This window comes from Thalia democratica, chromosome 4, assembly GCF_965202585.1.
Source record: "Thalia democratica chromosome 4, ktThaDemo2.hap1.1, whole genome shotgun sequence".
Taxonomy (NCBI): domain Eukaryota; kingdom Metazoa; phylum Chordata; class Thaliacea; order Salpida; family Salpidae; genus Thalia; species Thalia democratica.
In genome coordinates this window covers 42,817,262-42,840,714 of record NC_139168.1, presented here as the reverse complement: position 1 = coordinate 42,840,714, position 23,453 = coordinate 42,817,262, and the positions used below count along the sequence as shown (strand labels likewise).

At 25.7% G+C, this 23,453-nt stretch overlaps 2 protein-coding genes across 3 annotated transcripts; both read left to right on the top strand.

Annotated features, from left to right (window-relative positions):
- The first annotated feature begins 971 nt into the window (after positions 1-971).
- Positions 972-18,463, top strand: LOC145834536 (UV radiation resistance-associated gene protein-like). Of its 2 annotated transcripts, none has more exons than XM_082941983.1 (16): positions 972-1,050; positions 2,308-2,440; positions 3,727-3,810; positions 7,979-8,076; positions 8,284-8,459; positions 9,033-9,141; positions 10,499-10,622; positions 12,678-12,804; positions 13,615-13,697; positions 13,805-13,973; positions 15,103-15,141; positions 15,444-15,593; positions 15,726-15,817; positions 16,175-16,251; positions 16,846-17,019; positions 17,681-18,463. In XM_082941983.1, exons 1-16 carry the CDS (start codon positions 994-996, stop codon positions 17,891-17,893), a joined length of 1,905 nt encoding a protein of 634 aa, XP_082798109.1. In that variant the 5' UTR covers positions 972-993; the 3' UTR covers positions 17,894-18,463. The 2 variants fall into 2 exon arrangements, with proteins under 2 accessions (XP_082798109.1, XP_082798108.1); XM_082941982.1 differs by having other exon boundaries at positions 12,609-12,804.
- A 682-nt stretch (positions 18,464-19,145) lies between these two features.
- Positions 19,146-20,175, top strand: LOC145834514 (U1 small nuclear ribonucleoprotein C-like). Its single transcript, XM_082941960.1, has 2 exons — positions 19,146-19,302; positions 19,559-20,175. The coding sequence occupies exons 1-2, from the start codon at positions 19,185-19,187 to the stop codon at positions 19,855-19,857; spliced, it is 417 nt and encodes a 138-aa protein (XP_082798086.1). The 5' UTR covers positions 19,146-19,184; the 3' UTR covers positions 19,858-20,175.
- The last annotated feature ends 3,278 nt before the right edge of the window (positions 20,176-23,453 follow it).

Sequence of the window (23,453 nt, the reverse complement as noted above, 5' to 3'; positions counted from 1 at the left end):
ATAAAGTATTGTACATTTAAATAATTTAAAAATAAATTTGTTAGTTTGATTAAATGTTTTATTTCTCTAATTTTAAAGCCTCTTATCAAGTCTTTTTTAATTTTAAACTCATTGCAGTTTATTGTTATTGTATTTACTTATATAAATGCTATTTACAAGACTGAGCACTTAGCAAGGTATAAACTTTTATCTAAATAATATATAAAAGTTTACACTTGCAAAGAGCTATATTATACACATAGTAAATTTCTATTTTACTAGGTATGGAGTTAATATTAATTATTATCTAATTAATTATGAATTAAGAAAAAAATTAACATAAAGCATATTCACAGTAAAAAGATATTATAAGAAATCTGAGTTGAGAGTATATGTGAATTATTCTTTTGTTAAAATAGTATCATATTCTTTCTTGGGACATCCTTTTTTTGATTTCTCTCAGAATTGCTTCAAGTGCACTTTTTAAAAGTAATCAAAATACTACTACTAACAAGTTTTGTTTTACTTTGGTTTTTGATATAACACATGCTTCACCAAATGCTTTGGTCCAATGTAAATTGAGTGCTTTTATATATGCAGAAAAACAGTCTTGCATATTTTTCAATTTTGGCGTACAACAAATGCTAAAGATAATAATAGCAAAGTGAACCAAAGCATTAGGTGAAGGATCTGTTATATAAAAAAATAAAGTAAAACGAAACTTGTTAGTAGTAATAATTGATTAATTGGACTTGGAGAAATTCCAAGATAATAAAAGGGTGTACTAAGAAAGAATATGATACTATTTTAACAAAATAGTCTTCTTCTTAATGAAGCAAAGATGACCAAAAACAACATGACCAAAAAATGTGCTGTACTACCTACCCCTACAAAAAAGAATTTTAAAATTTATTTCCTAGGTATAATGTAAATCAATTCAGATAAAAAATGTACAATTTTTTTGTTAGTAATTACAAATATGTTCAATACAGATATAATTAGTTTGTAGTTGCAATGGAAGATATAGCTATTAAAAATGAAAACCAGAAAAATTTTCTTACTTTCAGCCAAGTTTGTTTAAATTAATTTTATACTAGTATTTTTGTTATAAAATTAAATAAGATAGTTTAAATGTTTTTGTTCTTTCACTAATTAATTAAGTTGATGAACTTAATTTTTTATTTTTTCATAAAAGAAACTCTGAACTTTTTTTTTTTGTAATAATAAATTAATAAACAAGTGAAAGTAATTTAACAAAGTTGTTAAATGCTGTCAATCATTAAAATTTTGTTTAACTATAAATTTAATCTAAAGTAAAAACTATTAAAAACACATCATGTTTTTGTAAATGAAATGGTCCCAAAATTAAGATAAAGTTTATCTAAGCCTAAGTCTGTAGTCATATGAATTTAAGTAAAAATTCATGATATTTTTAATAAATCTATTAAAAACTACTTTTTTTTGTCATAATCACCTTAATCACTTTTTTACATTTTAATCTAAGTTTGTACAGTTTAAATAAGCTATAACTTACTTTTTACAGCTTTTTAATATTAGACTTGTTCTTAAGATATAGTAGGTTCAAGTCAGAGAGTACAATAGGTTTCTTATAGGAGAAGAAAACTAAAATAGTGAATAAACAAAATTCTATTTCCTCCTAGATTTTTTAATAGAGTTGCTACAAACTCAGAATACTTAAGTTAGCTCAGGATAGTTTAAAATTTTCTTAATCTAAGGATAATTCAGGCTAGTTTAATTTTTTAACAAAAAACTCAGTATAGTTTGATTTTTTGAAAAAACTTAGGTCAGCTATTTCTATAGATCTTGAATTAGATTTAGTTGATCCATTTTCAATATTTTTCTATTTTTTAACCAGTTTTGTTCTAAAACTTGTTTTTATTGAAATTAAAAAAAATATTGTTATTTTTAGCCTTGTGGCTAGTTCTTTACCACTAATAAATAATTTCACAGTTTTTGTTTGACATCAGAAATTAATTTTTATAGTTTTTAGTTTGTGCCAGAAAAGCAAAAAAAAAAATTGATTTGAAAAACCCAGGCAAGTTTTTGGTTCCTCAGAATAGATTTTTTGACTCAAAGTTTGGTAATGCTGTTTTAAAAAATATGTTTTAGTTCCCTTCTCTAATTAAAAATCTCTCTGATTTTAGCCAACTCCACCTCAAATATTAGTATGAGTATTATAAAGCTGTAAGAAACAACTCAAAGCTTAGTTAAAATTGTTCAAATTTATTAATCAACATGTAAAAAAAGTTGTTTATTCTTTATGCTGAAAATAATCTAGTTTTATATGGTTTAATAAATTTTTTATAGTGCAACTTTAATGGGTTGAGGTCAGTAAGCTGCAAAAATTTAACAATTTTTCGTAATAATGAATGTGAAGCAATTGAAGAAGATGAAATTACTCCTTTTCTTTATTTTACATTGCAAACAACAAACGGAGAAGGTTTGGTTTTGACAATGTTAATCATTATAACCAAAGTTAAAGTTGTTTTCAGTGAAGTTACAACTTATTTTCAGGGTTACCACACACTCAGGATACTCAGTATAATCATGATAACTCGGGACAAATTAAAACTTTTTTAAATCTCAGAATGACTCAGCCTAGTTCAATTTAAAAAAATACTCAAGATGATTTAGGCTAATTTGTGTTTTTTTTTTTCATAAAAAACTCCAAACAGTTTTGAAATATTTTGAAAATCTCATTCCATGTTTTTCAGATCTTGAATGAGATTTAGTTCTTCCAGTTTCAATATTTTGATAATTTATAACAAATTTTGTTAAAAAATAGATTTTTACTGATTTTGAAAGGTAAAATTAAAATTTTAAATTTATAAATTACTAAGAACTTAAAAATATTATTTAAAACAACTCTGGATGACTCAGGACAGTTGATTTAGTTTATATTGACTCATAGAGTGGCAACCCTGTTTATGGTTTAATTTAACTAAAACTTTATGTAATTTAATTTTTAATGCTTTCATGCGGCTTACTAGGTTTATACATTTTTGAATAAACAATCAAACTTAAATTTTATATATAAATTATAAAATACCAGTATTAATTGGATAATTATTTTTTTCAACTTGGGCCAGTTTTTGTAAATTTAGTTTGATTAATTTTTAGTAAGCAAGCAATTGAAAAATATTTTGAAATTGTTATAAAATTGTCTCATGTTAATGTCTCTGAAGTCAAGACATCAAATTCTTAGTGAATGTACATAAAAAGGTTTGAGAAAACTTATCATAAGAATTTTAAAGAAAATAAGTTTAAAAAGTTGTTTAATAGGAACAAAATATACACAGAACACTCAAATTAAATATGGGATATTTTTGGGCAACAAATAGATATTTTATCAAATGTTAACTAATATAATAACATTGTAACTATCATTGAAAGTCTATTAGGATATATTACAAAACTAGTGATTTTCAATATAATTTAAAATAAGCAGTTGAGTTAAAAAAATTCAAGTAGAAAAAATTAAAATAAGTAAAAAAAAAAATCCCAAATCATTGAAATTTTAAACCTTCAATATTTTAATAAATCTACCTTATTTTTTTGTATTTTTGGTTAAAAATGTGTTTTATCGTTATTAGAAGCTGTGAAAAGCAGTTGGTAACAAAAATAACAGTATACAAAATACAATTTACCAAACTTAACTTTAAGTAGCTAGTTAAAAAAATGTAAAAGTAAATAATTTTGAAAATGTTTTTATTTTTATTTTTGTAGAACTCTACTCTAGTGAAAACATTCCGTATTCTCAAAATCCTACATGGTCTAATTTTAATTTAAAGAAAATCTGTATTCAAAAAAGTAAGTATTGTTTAATTGTTTTCGATTTTGTTGAAAAATTTAAGAAGGTATAAGTGAGAAATATGTGAATATATTTTTTTTACTTACTAAAATAAGACATTTTTTGAATAAAAAAAGGAAAAAGACTAATACTTTAAGTTAACTCAAAAAAAAATTAAAGAAAACTATATTATTCTCGTTGAAACAAAATTTCAAATGCAGTTAGCTCACCTCTGCTCTAGTACATTAAAAATAAAATTGTTAGATTTATTTTCAATTGTCTTAGTTTTTTATTTGTAATTTAATTAAAAAAGTTAAACAATTTATTTAACATTGACTTTGTACTTAAAGTTGTTACAAAACAATTAATAAACTTGTTTTTTCATTATGAAAAAAAAGATTAAATAAGTTGTTATTTTTATTACTTTTTTGATTTCGAACAAGCTGTTTGAGTAATTAATTATTATTATTATTGAATTAAATAATTATAATACTCAAGGACAAAAATTAATCTTTTTTTTTATTGATACATTGAAATAGATTTTAACTAAGCTATTTATCTGTTTGAAAGTTAAATTATTTCTTTACTTGATTTTATTAAAAAAGGCCCATTTATATATTACACCAGAAAATAAGTTTTCAACAACTATAAAATTTACTATGATGCAAAGTTTTTTCAAAAATATTAGTTTTTAGTATTATTTTTTTCATAAATCAGTACTAAAATGTCGTAAAAACAATTCAACGTTTCTATACTTATATTAAATATGGTCTAGAAATTAAACCTTTTTGATTTGTGTAAAGTTCTTAAGCTCATTCATTGTACTAAATCAGGGGTCAGCAAACTGCGGCTCGCGGGCCAAATGCGACTTTCAAAGCCAAAATTTGCATCCCGCCAGGCACATTTTAGCTAAAAACAAACCATTAAAGTAAAGTTAAAACTAGTGATGTACCGGACCCACAATTTTGGGTCCGGCCGGACCCGGATCCGAACTTTTTTTTCAAACTTGAATCCGGCCGGAACCGGATCCGGACTTTTTTTTCAAATCAGAGTCCGGCCGGAACCGGATCCGGACTTTTTTTCAAATTAAAATCCGGCCGGATCCGGATATCAGACAAAAATGGCAATATCCGGCCGGACCCGGATAGTGAGTCTGGTACCTCACTAGAATAAATTAGCCTGAGTCAGAATGAGGTTTTTAAAAACTGAAAAAAAAGAACTTTAATCTAATAATAAGTAGAACAGCTAGCCACAAGTTTTACAAATTTAGGTGTTATTTACAATTAAAAATCTGAAATCAAGTTCTTGAACAAAATACACTAGAAAATTACAAAATATTGAAAACTGGGTCAGCTCAAACTCATTCAAAATCTAAAAGAAAACTAGCCTGAGTTTTTATAAAAAACTAAACTAGCCTGAGGCAGTTCAAGATTTTCTAAAATTCCCAAAAATTTTCAAACTAGTAGGGTTGCCACTGTTTAAGTCAATAAAACTAGCTAGAGTGAGTATAAACAAGCCTGAGTCAGAATGAGGTTTTTTTAAAATGAAAAATTACTTTAATCTAATAATCAGTAGAACAGCTAGCAAAGGTTTACAACTTGGTAGTGAAGTTGTGGACTTATTGTGGTACACTTAACTTATTAGTACTACCCATCATAATTAAATCCTACCTTATTTAATTAATATCTAACAAATACTAAATTCTAACTGAGACTACTTTATATAATCAGACACGACAGTTTTGAGTGATGAATCTTTTATATAAAACACAAAAAATACTAGCATATACAAAATTATTAATTACTTTGGTAACACTTTAAAAACTGGAAGCTATTTATGTCTATATCTAAAGACTTAAAACAATAAACTAAAAATTAAATAAAACTTTTAGTAAACAAGAAACTGTAAAAATTTTAATAAACTGTTAAACTATAAACCTGGCTTATATATTTAAACAATTAAACACCTGTTGAAATATTCACTTTTAGGACAAAACACTACTTACAATAAGCATTCACAAAAACGTTCAAGATATTCTGTTGCTTCAAGCTACACACCAAACTAACTAGCTGCTTACATATAAACTGCCTGTCATGTTCTGATGTTTTGTTGCATCAGTATTTAGTTAGAAACATTTCGTCATATGATTCTCATTGGCTCGTACATTCAACCGTACTAACTCTAAACATTCTCTGAGCTCAACTTTATACAATAAATAATGCAAGTATTCATTCCAAAGTTTTTAATTTTACAACATATTTAAAGAGTTGCATTTCATGAAATGTTAGTTATAGTTTAAATGTAAACAAATGTAAATTAGTCACGTGTACAAAATGAGCCAATCACGGTAGGTGTTTAATTTTAACTGACGAAAATGACTCTTATTAATTTTCACAGGGTTTGTTTTTGAAAAAATACTTTTCAGTATGCTCTTTTTTACTAACTAGATCCGGGTCCGGCCGGATCTCTGTTAGGATCCGGCCGGACCCGGATCCGGACTTTTTTTTCAAATCAGAATCCGGCCGGAACCGGACCCGGACTTTTTTTTCAAATTAGAATCTGGCCGGAACCGGATCCGGACTTTTTATTCGAATTAGAATCCGGCCGGATCCGGATATCAGACAAAAATGGCAATATCCGGCCGGACCCGGATAGTGAGTCCGGTACATCACTAGTTAAAACCATTAAATTGAAACCATTGAAGTAAAATATTTTGTAATAAAAATTTAAAATAAGCTCTTATTTCTATAAATACTATTTACTAGTGCTTTATCAGTGCTTATTTTATCATGTTTTTGATTTAAACCAGTATTTTTATACTGATTATTTATTACAATTATTTTTAAATAAATCAAGGTTGCCACACACTCATGGAACTCATGGAATTTTTAAGTTATAAAAAATCTCAGGGAAACTCAATAAATTTTGATTCTTTTTTTTAACTCAGGGAAACTCAGAGAAGTTTTGTTTTTTTTTTAATTTAAGGGAAATTTTAAATTTTTTAAAAAAATCTCCAGGATTTTTTTTCTAGATCTAGAATGAGATTTAGTTAATCCAGTTTCAAAATTTTGTTCAAAACAGTTAATTTTATTAATTTTTAAGCCTTGCAGCTAGTTTTCAATATTCTTGTAATTAACATTGTATTAAAAAAATTGTAAATTTTTAAGGATTGTAAAAAAACTCAGGGAAGTTTAAGGTACCTCAGGGAAGTTTCTAGTCATTCAGGGAAGGTTTTTTGACCCAAAGAGTGGCAACCCTGTAACTGCGGTCTTTAAAGTCTTTTTTATTAATAGTGCGGCTTGCGAATTTTATGTAGGAAAATTGGCACCCGAGTTACAAAAGCAGAGTTGCTACAAAGTCAGGAAAAACGAAAAAATGACAAAAGTCAAGAAAAGTTATAATTTTCAAAAAAAGCAGGAAAAGTCTGGAAATTTGGTATAAAAATGCTTTTAATAAGAAAGTTTATCATCACTAAAAACTGCATTTTGCTAGTATTATTTCCTAAAAACTTTGCTTTCGTAGTTCATCTTTTTTAATGGTGTAATTGAATTTTCGAAAAAAATTGAATGATTTTAAGTCTTCGTTTATGTATTTTTGAATTGATTTTAACTTAGGATTTGATCAAAAAAAAAAAATCAGGAACTTTTTTCAGCTTTAACTGTGGCGAGCCTGCAATAGACTGCTGACCCCTGTAATAAATCAATTCACTAACTATAAACTTCAGTTAATAATTGACGTAAAATATTAGTTTTTTTTTACTTTCGTAATTATGAATCTTTTAAAGATATAGCTAAATGAAGTTTTAAAACTTACTAAAATCTGACTATTTTTAGTACTAAGAAATTTTCTCTTGAAATATTTTTTTTTTCATATGATATCATAAAATCATTTATTAGACTTTCAGGTACTTTTTTTTTATCTTGAGATGTGCTGCCTTAAAATTCGTATAATATCTTTAAATGTGGGAATTTGAATTATTATGTAACTAATTTTCATAGTATATGTGCAATGTGCAGTAAAAATTTTGTATTAACGTAACTTTAGGTTCGAGTTTTGTTTTGCATTGGTTTATTATATAAATTTAACTTATATTTTAGTTTATTTGTAATCAGCTTTTAATAAGCATATGAAATTTAAGAAATTGAGTTTTATTTAAAAAAATATTATTTAATTTTTTTATTGCACTAGCTGTGATTGTACGTTTGTGGGTAAGCCAACAGAGTGATTATTTACCAGCACTACAATGGAATATTTCAGACAGTCAAGTTTTCTGCATTGGAGAACAAGTTAGTTTGATTATTTTAGCATAGTTTTTAAGTTTTCATAGTTCAAAAATTAATATGGTAGTAAAATTATTATATGTTATCAAAATACTTAATTTTTTTACCTCGTGACTTATCAGTTCTACATTCTTTAGATTTATACTTATTTATTTTATACTTCAAAAAAATAACGTTTTTAAAAATGTTACATACAATAAGTATTTTTTTCAGCTCCTAAGTGACAATTTTCAATTCAATTCAAACTCTGTAGTCATTGGAGTGAATAATTTGTACTTTGTACTTAAAAGTTGTGTAGTTAAGACAACAGTTACTAATACAGCAACTCTCTTACCTTCATATGATTTTATAAACCCACTAAAATCTTTTAGCAAGTTTTCCCTTGGCAGGTTGTTAATTTTTTTTTTTAAGAAATAAATATAATTATTATAGCGATTACTTTTAAGTCTCAGTCATTATAAATGAATACTATTTAATTTTCTAAAAGAATTATAACAAGTTTATTACCTTAGCTGTAGAGCAACATAAATGTATAATTTTATTTTATTGCTTTGCAAATAAATTTTAATTATTTAAGTCTCAAAATAAGTATTATTTTTATATTGAAGTATTGTAAACTTTTGAGCTTCTAATAAGTGCAATAAACGTTTATTTTAATTTAAACGTACAATCATTTTAATCAAAATTAAAAAAAAAATACCATGTTAATTTTCTCTTAAAGTTTTTATTTTATTTCTAAAAGCAACTGGTAGCTTAGTTACTGATGAAATAATTATAACTAACTTCGAAAAATAATGTTTTATCCCTGTCCATATGGCCTTAATTACCAAAATTTTGTTACACAGTAAAAAAACTCTCAGCACTACTTAACAGATGCTAGTGATCACTTTTTTAAGCTCCTGAATAAACAATTTAATATTCTTATGTCAAGCTATCCAATTAAAGTTCTTTTAAAATTTCAGGATTATCAGTTTAAAAAACAAAATCGAAAATTCAAAGTTTCTGAATGAAGAAGTACAAAAGAAAATAGTTCAAAATTTAAAAAATCATAACAACTTCAATGAATTACAGGTTAATCATATATATATTATAGTATACTTATAGTTTATTTCCAAACTAGAAATTAAAGTTATCAAATTTTATCCTCAATAAGTTGTTTAAAGTAAATTTTTAGTAAATACTTAAATATTTTTATATTTTTAGTAGTAGAATTATGTTTTTGAAGCCTTTTATTAATTCAAAATATTAAAAAAGTTTAGGAAATAATATAAAATATAAATTTTTAAAATTAAATTATTACTTACAGAACTATAATTTTAATGCAATCAACTATTATGGTTTGTTCAAGTTTTTTAGCAAACTACTAATACATTGTTACTGTGTACTATACAGGGTTGCCACTTTACCTGGAAAAACCTGGAATTCGACAATTTATGCAAAAATAACCTGGAAAAACCTGGAATTTGAGAAATTTTGAAAAAAACATGGAAAAACCTGGAAATTTGATCATAGAACCTGGAAAAACGAGGAATTTTTAATAATTTTAACATTATAAGTAGTAAAATTTCGGTTTGACACAAAAAATCTATCATATAATTAAGATTTTTTTGTCATCATCAAAAAATTTTTCAATTAAAAACACAATTAAAGTAACTTCACAGTATCTTTTCAATGTTTTTATATTCTTTAGTACAGTTTCTTATATAGAAATTAACCTAAAACTAAAAATAAACCCAAAAATGTATACTTTTAAAAACCTGGAAGAAATTTGGAAAACCTGGAAAAAAATTTGAAAAAACGAGTAGCAACCCTGACTATAGAACATATTAGGTTTTTTTTAGTTTCAAGTTTAGCCTATTGTCTTCCTGCATGTTATTGTAAACATTTTTACAGATTTTATTCAGCTGATGATCTCGTATGACTAGTTTCAAGCTAATGAAACATTGTATTGTAAATAAAATTAAACATTTTTAATTAATACATTGTTACTATTGACAGTGCTTTTTAAGAGTTTTTAAAGAACTGACTGTATCTTAAAAATGAATATTTTTAAATTATCATTTAGTTTATGTTGGTTTTTGTTAAAGTCATCCTTGAAACACCGTAGCTTTGATATACTGTAATTATGTCTGTACATCATACTAAAAAGTCGAAGTATTGGCTGATACAACATATTGACTATTTATAAGTTAAAGTAAATTTGCTGAAAGAAAATGCGCTTTAATCATCATATTTAAAAGAGCTCCATTTTTGGCTAATATAAAAGCATATAACTACAAATTTGTGATGGTTGTGGTTTAAAATATGTTAATGTAAAGTAAATTGACAGTGATTGTTTTTAACCACTAGAATAATGTTAAAACACTTATTTTTATAAATTATCAGTATTTTCTATGATTTTTTTAATTGATACTACAATACTTTTCAGCTTAAACAGGAAAAATGTAGGCACAAGCTAGAGCAATTAAAAAGATTGTTAGTAAGGGAAAACATACTTATAGATAATCAACTTTCAAGAAAGCTAAAACTTCAAAATAGTGTACATAAATTAAGTAAGTTTTTGACATAACATTTTAAGAATTATTTCAAAATGTCTTTACTTTTTAATAATTATGAAACTATTTTGGTTTGTTTTCAAGTACTTAAGTTTTTTAGTAGCCATTTTTTAGCAACCAGGTTTGCCACAAAACCTGGAAAAACCTGGAATTTGAGAAATTTTGAAAAAAACCTGGAATTTTAAACAAATTTTACATTTTAAGTAATAAAATTTTGTTTTGACACGAAAAATCTATCATAAAGATACAACTTTTTTATCATCATCAAAAATTTTTTTTATTAAAAAACACATTTAAAGTAGCTTTTCAGTATCTTTTCAATGTTGTTATACTACTTAACATAGTTTTTAACCTTAAACTTAGATTAAAACTAAAAACAGACCCAAAAACGTGTACTTTCAAAAACCTGGAAGAAATTTTTGAAAAACCAGTGGCAACCCTGAGTATTGGAAAGTAATTTTTAAATCACAATTGTACTTCGTTTCAGTATACTTTGATAAAAACAGATATAATTTTTATTTTTTTAGCTCACAAATCAAGTTCGGACAATATAAAATCTCAAAAAAAAAGGTCACAACTAAAATTTAATAAATAATTTAAAAAAATATAAATTGCGTATGTAAGTCTAAGTAATACCTACAATATTTTTTTTGTTTCTCAAAGAAATATTTACTAAAAAAGAATTAAAAAAAAACTAGTTTTAGCCATATCTCCAAAAAAATTTAAGAATTTTTAAAGAAAAAAGTGTTTGTAGGTATCAGTTATACCTAAATACGTTCTTATTTTATTCAATTATGTATTACTTTTTGAGTTGTTGCCCTCAGAATTTGAATAGTCGTGGACCCAGTTTTAGATTATCAATCTTTTTTTTATCAAAAATTTTCAGAATAACAATTAAACATTTAGAAAGCAAAAACTTAACAATTAGATGACAATTAAAGAAAAATAATTCATAAAAAAATTTAAGTATTGATTTTATTGTAAAAATGTTGCTATTTTAGCAAGGTTGAAGATTACAATTGAGTATTTTTTTCTATCCAAATTAAGTAAAATTACTAGTTTTATTAGTTTTTATCTGAACATTTTATCTATGAAAAAAAAGCTAATGAAATTTATCGTATCTAAGCTTTTATAAAACTGCTTAATTAATTGAATTGAAATTACATATCAAATTAGATATGCGTACTTTAGTTAATAAACTAAATAGTATGAGGGATCAATTGAACTTGAATGAAATAACTCAGTTTTTAATATTTAGTTCACAATTTTTCTATAATCCTATTTATTTTATATACTCATTTGATCTTTTTGGGTTTTAGTTAGTTTATTCTAAATAATGAGACAAGTATTACAGATCAAATCATTTGACAGGGATATAATGGCTTTATAAATTAGTAAAATAAATATTATGATAATTAAGTTTTGAAATGCCCGAATAGGTATATACTAATTGAAAGTAAAGTTCATTATAAAAACTACTTTGTTAAAAAGTCAAGATTATAAAAAGTAATTTTTTCAAAATACAAAAAACAGGGTTGCCACTCACTCATGCTAATTGTGATAATTCAGGTTAGTTTAAACTTTTGTTTTTCAGGCTTGTTAGACGTTTTTTTTACAAAACTCAGGATAGTTGGATAATATTTTGTAAACCTTGAGCTAAATTTTATGACTTGATTTTTTTTTTTGCCTGAAAAGTTTGATTTTTCTTAAGTTATTTTGTCGATTTTTAGAGTTTTAGGTATATTAATTTGGTTTACAATATTTTTATATTTAACTCATATCAGTTATTTATTTCAAATTTCTCAAAAATTCAGGCAGATCCAGGCTAGCATAATGTAACTCAGGATAGTTTTTTATCCACCAGACTAAGTTTTTGCTTCAAAAAAATAGCAACTCTTGAAAAAAAATGCAATCAAAAAGTATATATGTTTTTAGTACTAAGATTGATATAGCTTAAAAAAAACATAAATTTAATTTTTTTAGAGGAAGAAATAAAACAAAACCAGACTGAAGACGCCAATATTACTAAAATTTATAATGAAATTACTACAGATATGCGTACTAAAGTTGATAAACTAAATAGTATGAGGGCTCAATTGAACTTAAAGCAAATAAAAATGCTTAGTGAATTACGGCTTATCTTTCCTGTAAGTGAGGATCTTACACCTACTAAACAAAAGTATGTTTATAAAATTATCTTGTTTCAAAAATATTCACAAACAAAATACATTGAAATCCATACAATTTGGAACCATACCAAGAAATACTTATATGATTTAAAGATAAGTTTATTTTAGTTTATGATTGAAGGTGTAATTTTCTACTTTAATATTTCAAACTATGCAAAGTTAACGAAAAAATACAATTAAAGTTCGGTTTAAAAAATTAGTAAATTACATTTAAACTCGTAGTATAAACAATTATAATTGCGTTAAGAAGTATAGTAGTAGAGGGAAGAAAATTAACCTAGATTTCTAAGGATTTTTACTAGAACGTTTACTAAAGTTATCTATTATACTAAGTTACAAAAAATATTAAAAATATATATATAAAAAAAAAAGCTAAAGTAAGTTTTATGTTTTGAGATACTTTATGACTTTATTTATATATATTTTTAGATTATTATATTAGGATACTTAAAGTTGTTTTACAGGGCTTTTTTTTGTTATAGTTATATAAAAAATACTTATTTACTGAAGAGTAATGTATTTTGACTATTGTAATTGGAAGGTCTTATAATTTGCTGCCAGATATGATCGATTTATCTCCACATTACAATCCACACTAACCTTTGTATGTTAAATAAAAACGTAACATTTTCAAATTCAATGTAGCGTTTGATTCAATGTTAGATTTCTAACTAGTTAGAATATAGTTAACCTAAAGTTCTGGTTAGTATTTTTGTGTATACTATTTACTAGTTTTTTATAATTTATCTTAACACGCTACATAAACATTTAATTTTACTTTAAACTAAATATAAAAAAAGGAAGAGGAATGAAAATTTTAAAGAAGTTAAAACCTACAAAATATGTGGAGTAGTGCAGCCTAGGCTAGAAATCATCAATTTCAGTAAGTAATCTACTTATTTTTCCTTGGTTACAATTGTAACATAGACAAATAGATACATTTATGTCTTAGTTTTTGCTTAAATTAAATTAAAATAAACAAATGCACAGACTCCAAAACTGAACTTACACAACTAGCGGTTGCATTAGGTTTCAGTGCTCAACTCTTTATTATGTTTTCTCGCATTACACATACTCCTATTAGATATCCAATTGTTTTTATGGGTAGTGCTTCTAATATCTATGACAATTTTAAAGTGAACATTGACAGAAGCAATTTGTTAGTTGTATAATAATATTTACTTAACAACATACTTAAAGTTCCGCTATAGTTTTTTAAAGTTATTTGATTTAATTAAACTTGACCTTTTTTATAAAGTAGTCTAAAACACAAAATACTTAAAAAAATTCACATGTTTTTTGCATTTGATTTAAGTTGTTAAAATTTTGTTTTACTCATAAAATTTATAAGACTTATATTGAAATATCATATAAACTTTTAGATTTAGCATTTATAATCTCTCAAAGAAAATAACTGTACAAACGTTAAAGGCATATATCGATATAAATTTTAATTTTACTATGTTAAAAGTTACTCATCATGCCTAATTAACAGTCTTTTCAAATTATAGATTCCTTTTTGGAATGTTAAAGTACAGTTATATTAGAAAACGGAAACATTTAAATCTAAAATAAAACGCAGGGTTGCCACAAACCTGGAATCCTGGAAAAACCTGAAATTTGACAATTTAGGCTAAATAAAACCTGAAAAAACCTGGATTTTGAGAAATTTTTAAAAAAACCTGGAATTTTAAATACTTTTTACATTTTAAGTTGTAAAATTTTGATTTGTCACAAAAAGTTTATCATCTAGAATCTAGATAAAAATTTAATGTCATCATCAACATTTTTTATTAAAAAACACATTTAAATTAGCTATACAATATCTCTCCAATGTTGTTATAATACTACTTAACACAGTTTTTAACTTTAATCTAATCTTAAAACTAAAAATAGACACAAAAACGTGTACTTAAACCTGGAAGGATTTTCTCAAAAACAAATGACAACCCTGAAAGCTTTGATCCATATTTTTTTCTTTTAAGTGGTCTCAATAGCTATTTTCAGGATTTTTTATTAGGTAAATTAAACATGTTTCATTTCAAATGTATATAAGGATCTCATTTAAAAAACACTCTTTTGTGAGGTTTTTTAGATTTACCTTATAGTTTTTAAACTTAATTTAAAACTTGCATTAATATATTTTGTAAACGATAACTTAAGTTTTAATCTAGTACTTAGTACTGTTTTTATTTCAAGTTTTTATTACGCTGTGTTACTAAGAATATATAGAAAAATACTATATTTATTTTGGTTATATTAATAAGCTGAATTTAATTTTTTTACAGATATCCGCTTCACTTAAAAGATACAAAAAGTGTTACCAGGTTTCTTTCTTGTATATTGATAATTTTTTTACATGGGTCAAATGAAGTTTTTAAATAACATTGTTTTCAGTTTATTATAGTTTTTACTATCATATTTCATTTAAACTTTTATAAGAGTTAAATGATCATATTTGTTGAAGTTAAAAATTCAATATGTTTATTTTAAGTAACTTATTTTTTTTCTCAACCTTTTTCAAACTAAGATAATAAAATGTATACTACAAAAACATTAAATAAAAATATTAAACATATATAAATTCAAAACGTCAGACAGAAAATAATTTGCTATTATTACTTTAAAGAGGGAATTTTTTTTATGGATTGCAATTGATGAGAAAGTCCATAGCACAAATGATGTTTTATTACAAAATAAAAAAACAATCTCAATGCATATTGGACAGTTTAAACCTCCTAATTAACGAAAGAATAAACCAACTTTCTCAACCTTCACAGTATATATTTAAATTATATATATATTTTTTGTTGCTTAGTTATTTTCTTTAAAATGCATTTACAGTAGCTTAAAATAAATATTTATTAGTTTTTTAAAAGTATAGTATTATAAAAAATATGAAATTTTTAAGGTACAGAAAAAGTGAACCGATAAAAATAGTTTTCAATAAAGAAAAGGGAAAATTATCTAGTGAAAACAGCTCAATAAACAGTATTTATTCAGGTATCAGAGTTAATTTACGTTAATTACAAAGGTATGTAGAAAATTAAAAATAATTTGTTTCTTTTTTTGCATTCATAAAGTTTTTAATTTCAAGTTGTAGTAAATAAAAAGATACATTAGATAATTTTTTGTATACGTTAGCGATGTGTGTTTATTTATTTTTGAACATAATTAATTATCAGTACATTTGACATATGGTTGAATTCAATCTTGCTTGATAAAACTAGTAATTTATATTGTTTTTACTATCAAGTTAGCTATACGTTCAATAACATATAAATAAGTTCTAACTTTTCTTTGTAAATTAAGTATATCTTATAGTTTTAAATGTTAACATATTTTTAAAATTATTTTTAGAAATCGCCACAGTAAGTAGCACGGCTTCAACAATAAGAACATCTTCAACTAAATCAGAAGAGCCGGCTCCTAAAAAGGTATTTTTTATTCATCATACTTATGGTCTAACATAACAAAGAATATAATTTAAAAGTTAAAGATATTAAGGTTAAAGTGAAATACATTAACAATTCCATACTATAAATGTATTAAAAAACGTATTTTAAATAAAAAGCTACAAATTAACAATAAGGTAAGTGTTTAATTACTTTAACACAGTTTTTTTTAAAGATTAAATGTTAACATAACATTTTATTAATTGTCAACGACAACATTGAGTTAAGTTAAAGTAAAGGCTAAAACGTTTTTCATTGGAATTTTTAATTTAATACACTTTACAACAATGTTACCCGACTAAAATTGCCCTCTTTTTAGGTTGAAAATAAAAGTCTACCCCTGACTTAGAGTACTTATCGCTTAATTTTCCGAATGTAATGATAGCTTGTACAGTTATCTTAAAGCTTTTTATGGTGATAAATTTATATAAAAAAAGCATAGTAAATTGTAAAACTGTTTTAGCTACTTAAAAAGCCTTTTTATATATAAAAAAGACCAATGAATTAGAGTTTGAATATATGAAATTAGATTGAAAATATTATATATATATAATTATCAATGTTGTTTAACGACAGGCCCACGAAGCACATAAGTATAGTTACCAGTCGAACAGAATGGAGTTGTTCAAAAACAGCAAAGTGCAGCCCACGAAGCGTTCTTCCACCATTACAACTGTTCATCGATCTTCTCTTGCCGAGATGAAGGTACCTAATGACCGTCATGTGAGCGATCCAGTTCCCTTCTACGAGGTTAGCTACCATATTTTTGTACACTTAGCCTAGGTGGCACTTGAAATAATATTATTTACAATTTATAGAAAGGATAAAGACAATTTACTGACCATATTACTTCATCTCCTTTTTATTAATTTTTTTTAGTAAGAATGTAACAAGTTCATTTAAATCTTAAAACTAGATTTTATAAAAACAAAAGTTTCTATATATTTAAAGATGTTACAGAAAATCACCTAAAAAAGAAAATGTTAACACTAGCTATCAAAAAAAATCAGAATGAACATAAAATTTGATTTAGCAATATTAGAAGTTGTTTTTTAATTTAAACTAACCAATAACTCAATATTTATTAAAAAATACTATTTTAGTGAAATTGATTATTGAAAAATATGTTTTAAACTTTTTCGAAAGTTCGCAGAAGTTTTTATGGTACTTAAATTATCATGCTGTTAGCTAATTTTAATAGCATAAATACTTCAAAACTTCTGTTGGGTGGTGGTACAGATTTTCCCAATGTTTTTTCATAATTTAAGTTTATAATTTCACTTATTTCAAATAAAACTAGTAAATTATCATTGCAAGTATAACTTTAATTAAACTTTGAATAAAGTATAAAAAATCTAACCTCTAATAATTCTTATGATTTTTTTGTTTATCTAGCTGTTAATATTAACAGAACTCTGCTGCTAAGAAGAGAAATAACTTGTTAACTGGGCTCGAAAGCTTGCCAGCTAAAACAAACAAAAACTCATCAAGAAATTTGAATGCCAAGGAAAAGAGAGCAATGCTTTTTGGTAAAAATACTGGAGGGAATGTTAAATTTTCATCGTCTAGTGCTCGTCGGCATAAGAAGAATAATCTTGCTTCCAGTGATGAAGATCTCGCTTAAATAATTTTGTTGAACAATATATAAAATTATTTTGATTGGACTCAGACATTTTATGTTTTGTTATTATATTTGTGAAGCAATCAATTACATAGTAGAAGTTTTAAGTATTTACAACTATTGTAAAATACATACATTTGATTTCCGTTTGACTCAAAAACTCCTAGTTCAGTTGAAAAACTTATATTTTCGTTACCAATTATTAAAGATTTTTCGTCCCTATTTATGCAATTTAAAAGTTTTTATTTGATATACTGTCTATTTGGTGCACGTATAATCCAATTCTGACAATTCAAAATTTTAAAAAAATGTATTAAGGGCCACAACTCAAAAAATTACACTAAAAAAAGTGTATATAGATCTAATTGATACCTACTAACACTTTTTTTTTTGAGATATGGCTAAAGTTAGTTTTAAATATGGTAATTTTTAAGTATGTTTCAACTATCAGTATTATAATCTTGTTTATTAGATCTACATATGTATTTTTGATTATTTTAAATGAATGTTACTTTTTAAGTTGTGGTCCTTTTTTTTAAAGAATTTGAGTTTCCGAATTTGAATTGTCATGTAACCCTGTATATTGTTGTATTAGGTAAAACATATAATAAATATTGTAAATATTTTTTTTAGATTTTTATTTTATTATCTAAATCTAATATATGAAATTTGAAATTTGTAGTTTTTTAAAAAAAGATTGTAGAAGTTCAAGCTGATTAAAAAAAAAATTTAATCATTGATTATGTTTACTTACTGGCAAATTCAAATTCTATGTAAGTTTTTGAGTATTTATTTTGTAAGTGCAATATTTGTTCACCTCATTTAATAAAAACTATCTTCAGTGCTTTTATATGTATTAAACAATTATAAAAGTATTGTTTTAATAAGACGAGACAATCATATATACTATAAATTAAAAGCTTGTAATTCTTTTTTATATTTACTTGTTTTTGTTGTACTATATACTACATGTGCAATGTATTAAAACATCTTGTCCGTAGGTTTTGTATTTCATTCTTATGATAACTTTTCATTTCGAATAGAAAAATTGTTGAACTAGTATTATGTCAAATTAGAATCTTTTTTAAATATGCACTTGAGAATATAGGTAACTCTTTGTTTCTAAATAAACTTTATTGTCGATTGATAAATTTAAAACATTTATATTATGTTACAAGTTGTAATTTTTATTGATTTTTAATTGAATACTTAAATTTTACTCAATGTTATATTTAAATTAAACGAATAATAAGTTTAGTAGTTCTAATCATCTTCTTCATTGCAGATTATTAAAATGCCTAAATTTTTTTGTGATTATTGCGATTGTTACTTGACTCACGACTCTCCGTCTGTCAGGAAAGCCCACTGCAGCGGCAGGAAACACAAAGACAATGTAAGGAGTTATTATGAAGGTTTGTTAATTTTATAAAAAAATAAAAAAATTATATTTTGATAAAATGTAATTATTTGTCAACATTTAATACTTTTATCTATTTTAAAAGATCACCTATTTCATCCTGTAAGGATAAGTCACATTTTTACTGTAGATTAATTTGATCCATTTGAGTCTTCTTCATACTAAGATCTTTATTAAATAGCTTTTTTTTAACATAACCTCACATTTATTAAAATCATTTTGCTTTATCAATCATTGCAAACTTCAATCAGGTTGGATGGCAGAGCAAGCGCAGGAGTTGATTGACAAAACGACCCGCGCTTTCCAACAAGGACAGATGGTCGGTGGCCCGCAACCCATGGGTCCAGGCGGTCCGATGATGCGGCCCCCAATGGGTGGACCGCGTCCAATGATGGGAGGACCTCCGATGGTGCCAATGGGCGGTCCAAGACCCATGATGGGTGGACCAATGCCACCACACATGATGATGCGACCCGCGATGCAACCGAGACCTGCAATGATGATGGGCCGTCCACCAATGATGTCCGGACCACTGAGACCCCCAATGTAATCTTTTTATTTCTGATTGCTTTTTGTAAAATAGAAAGTTTTTATCTTGGAATAAGGAGTTTTTTTTTTGAATAAAATTTAATGAGCATAATTTTTACTCTATTAGTCGGGGATTCGTTAATATGATTCAAAGGGATTATAGTTTTTATGTTTCAATCTGTTCAGATTGGTATTTGAACAGTAAGTTTAAGTATTTACTAAATTTTTAAACTACATTAATGAGTTTTGTTTTAATATGTTTTTTCTTATAAAGCTTCGAAATTCCGAAGGTTGTAAAATATTTTGAAAAATTATTTAAACCACCTTTGTATATATTATAATAACCTAAAGCTTTTAAGTAAAAAAGTTAACTTATTTTTAATTTGTAGAAATAAAGTAAATAAAAACTTTTTGTGTTTTATAATTTGGATAAAGTCTGTTTTTTGACTGAAATTTAAAAACAATCTTTGTATTGTACTGCTTTATTTAAAATATGTTTAAATTTTAAGTATACATTTTAAATAGAAAACTCAAAATAAAGCTCTTACTCATTTTCTATCACTTGTCTATACCCTATTCTACAGTTGTATATTTATGTACAAAAAAATGATCTAAATTATGTAAATTGATTTAGGTGTTGGCAAAAAAGTGTTAAATGCTCCAATCATTTAAACTAGGGGTGGGCAACGTACGGCCCGCAGAGTGAAAATGACCGGCCCCGACCGTTTTTGAAACTTAAATGGGATCCGGCCCTTAAATGGTCAATATTACAAAATGTTTACAAAACTTTCTACCATATTTTTACAAAACAAAGCTGTAAGAGTATGACTTCAACAACATGCTAAAAAAATATTTTATAAATTAATGTGTACTAATAAATACACCACTTTGTCCTAATATTTTGTGGTGTTCTAACTTAGTTGGACTATCTTTTTGTAAAATTACCCCAAGCAAAGTGTTTTTTTTAACATTTTACATACGTACCGTTGTCAATTACAATGTCAATTCTATTTATAGACATTATTTAAACATCTGACATGTCTCAATCTACATCTTAAGTTGTCAGACTTGAGAAAGTTTTTTGAATTTGAAGGACTTAAAAAAGTGATCATCTGTATCCATAAATTTATATTCAGGCCGGATCCGAAACTTTTATCTACATTAGAATCCGACCGGATCTGTATCTCGACTTAAAATAATTTCCAGTCGGATTCGGAACTAAAAAGTCATTATTCGGCTTGATTCGGATACTGGATCCGGTAAATCACTAATTCAAATTGCTCCAGCCCGAAAAAGACCAAATTTTTCCGGATCCGGCCCATTGATTGAAAAACGTTGCCCACCCGTTACAAAACGGAAAACATTTGCATTTAGTTTTTACTAAATAGATATTATATAACTATCTTACTAATTCAAAGCACTTTTTACACTCTTTTTTCAGAAAATAATTTGCTGTTGTAAGAAAAAAGTTATTATGAAATTGATAAAAAAAACCTGGTAGAATGCTAACCTGTCTTTTTCACATTTTTTAAGCTAAATCATTAAATTCTTTTAATTGTTTTAAAATGTTATACAGGAACTCAAAACTAAATTTATCGAACAAATTTAACTTTAAATATATTTTTGCTTAGCGGGCCACATTTACATGCTCGCGGGCCGCATTCCATTCAAAAAAATAACATGCTCGCGGGCCGCAGTTTGCCGACCCTGGTAAAGAGTTGCAATTCTGAAATGTTTGTTTCATAGTTTAAATGTAAACAAATGTAAATTAGTCACGTGTACAAAATGAGCCGATCACAGTAGGTGTTTAATTTCGAACGTATTTTCTGACGAAAATGACTCTATTTAATTTATACAGGGTTTGTTTTTGAAAAAATACTTTTCTGTATGCTTTTTTTTTACTAACTAGATCCGAATCGGCCGGATCACTGTTAGAATCCGGCCGGATGCGGATTTTTTTTTATATCAAGATCCGGCCGGATCCGGATATCAGACAAAAATGGCAATATCCGGCCGGACCCGGATAGTGAGTCCGGTACATCACTAGTCTAAACCGAACAATTTTAGTATAAAATGAAAAAAAACATACAAACCCAGTTTGCCGAGATCATATATAGGTTTCGGCAAACTACGGCTCGCGGGCCGCATTCGAAAATTTGTTCGAACTAACTTAATGTTTATGAAAGTAAAAATATCAGTGTTATCTGATTTATAAAGATTTTTATAGAAAAATACCTTTTTTTTAATTATCGAACCATTACACTCACTTTATTTTCATTTATTTAAATAGTCAAAACGCTTTCCACATCAGTAGAGTACCTGAAAGAAATATCATAAAGTCTGTTTTTTATTCAGATTTTGAGCCTATTTCAAAAAAAAATTTACATATTTTTCTGTAAAAAATGTCAAGCTATTTCCAGTAAGGGCAAGGTGCCATGTTCTAGAGCTTAGTTTGAATTACATAGCTGCTGTTTGACTAAATGTAGACTTTATTTCGTTGCGAATAATTTTACTACAATTAGTTTAATGGTGGAATAACTCCCAATTATAATTTTTTTTTATACATTGTGTGACTACATAAATCTCAAGTGTTATAATTAAATTGTGTTTTTAAGACAACTCAAGAAAGTGCTGTATCTTTTACAAGGTTGTGATTCCTAAAATTTGTAAAATTTAACAAATGAACATACATTTTAATTGTTTTTTTTTAATTCCTATGCTTTAAGTACTTCGATTATTTATATTTGAAAAAACCAGAAAAGAGCATTTCGAACTTTACAAATAGTAATTAGCTTCATATAATACTTCATTGTTGTAAATAAACTAGTGTATTAGTTTGCTGCATTTCATCATACTAAAACCTAACTTACAACTACAGTTACAAATAGTTTAATACAAGTCAATAAGCCTAAGTTGCAGTAAAAAGAAACACTTACTTTACAACTAAAATACCAACCGAATGTTTTTATTTTTTATCATAAACTATTCTGAGTAAAGTTAGTTTAGTTTCTTTTTACATTTTTTATGTTCTTTTACAATGTAAAATTACACATTCTTAATGCTAAAAATTATTAATTTTTATTTGTTTTATAATACGAAAAAAAAGATCCTGTCTTGGGTCAGACATTTAAAGCTATCCGTGGTTAGCGACTCGATATTCGTAATTTTTTTCGTGCACCAAGTCATACCAAATAATTTGAGCATTTTTTTTTCGTTTAATAAAGTGCAACTAATTAGTTAAACATTTTCTTCTAAAAATTTTAAAAATGACTAATTGTGCACAATAGTTGATTTTAAAGTTTCTCAACCCTTTTAGGGTAGGTGACAAATATGCACGAAGGATCACTTTTGCACAATGACACTTTTTCACGGATTAAAAAATTTTTTAAATAATCTTTTTTTATTAATTTTATTTATTTGTAATTTTTACTATCAATGTTACCCCTTTACCTCAGTCGTTAAATTTTTGTTATCATTTTTTTCCAACTATTAATTTCTATGTTTTATTTAATTTTTATTAATAGTTTTACCCCTTACCCTCGGTCTGTAACTTTTTTTTTTTATTATATATATATTTTTTTCTCATTGTTATTATTTTTTTCTTACTATTACTGTTAA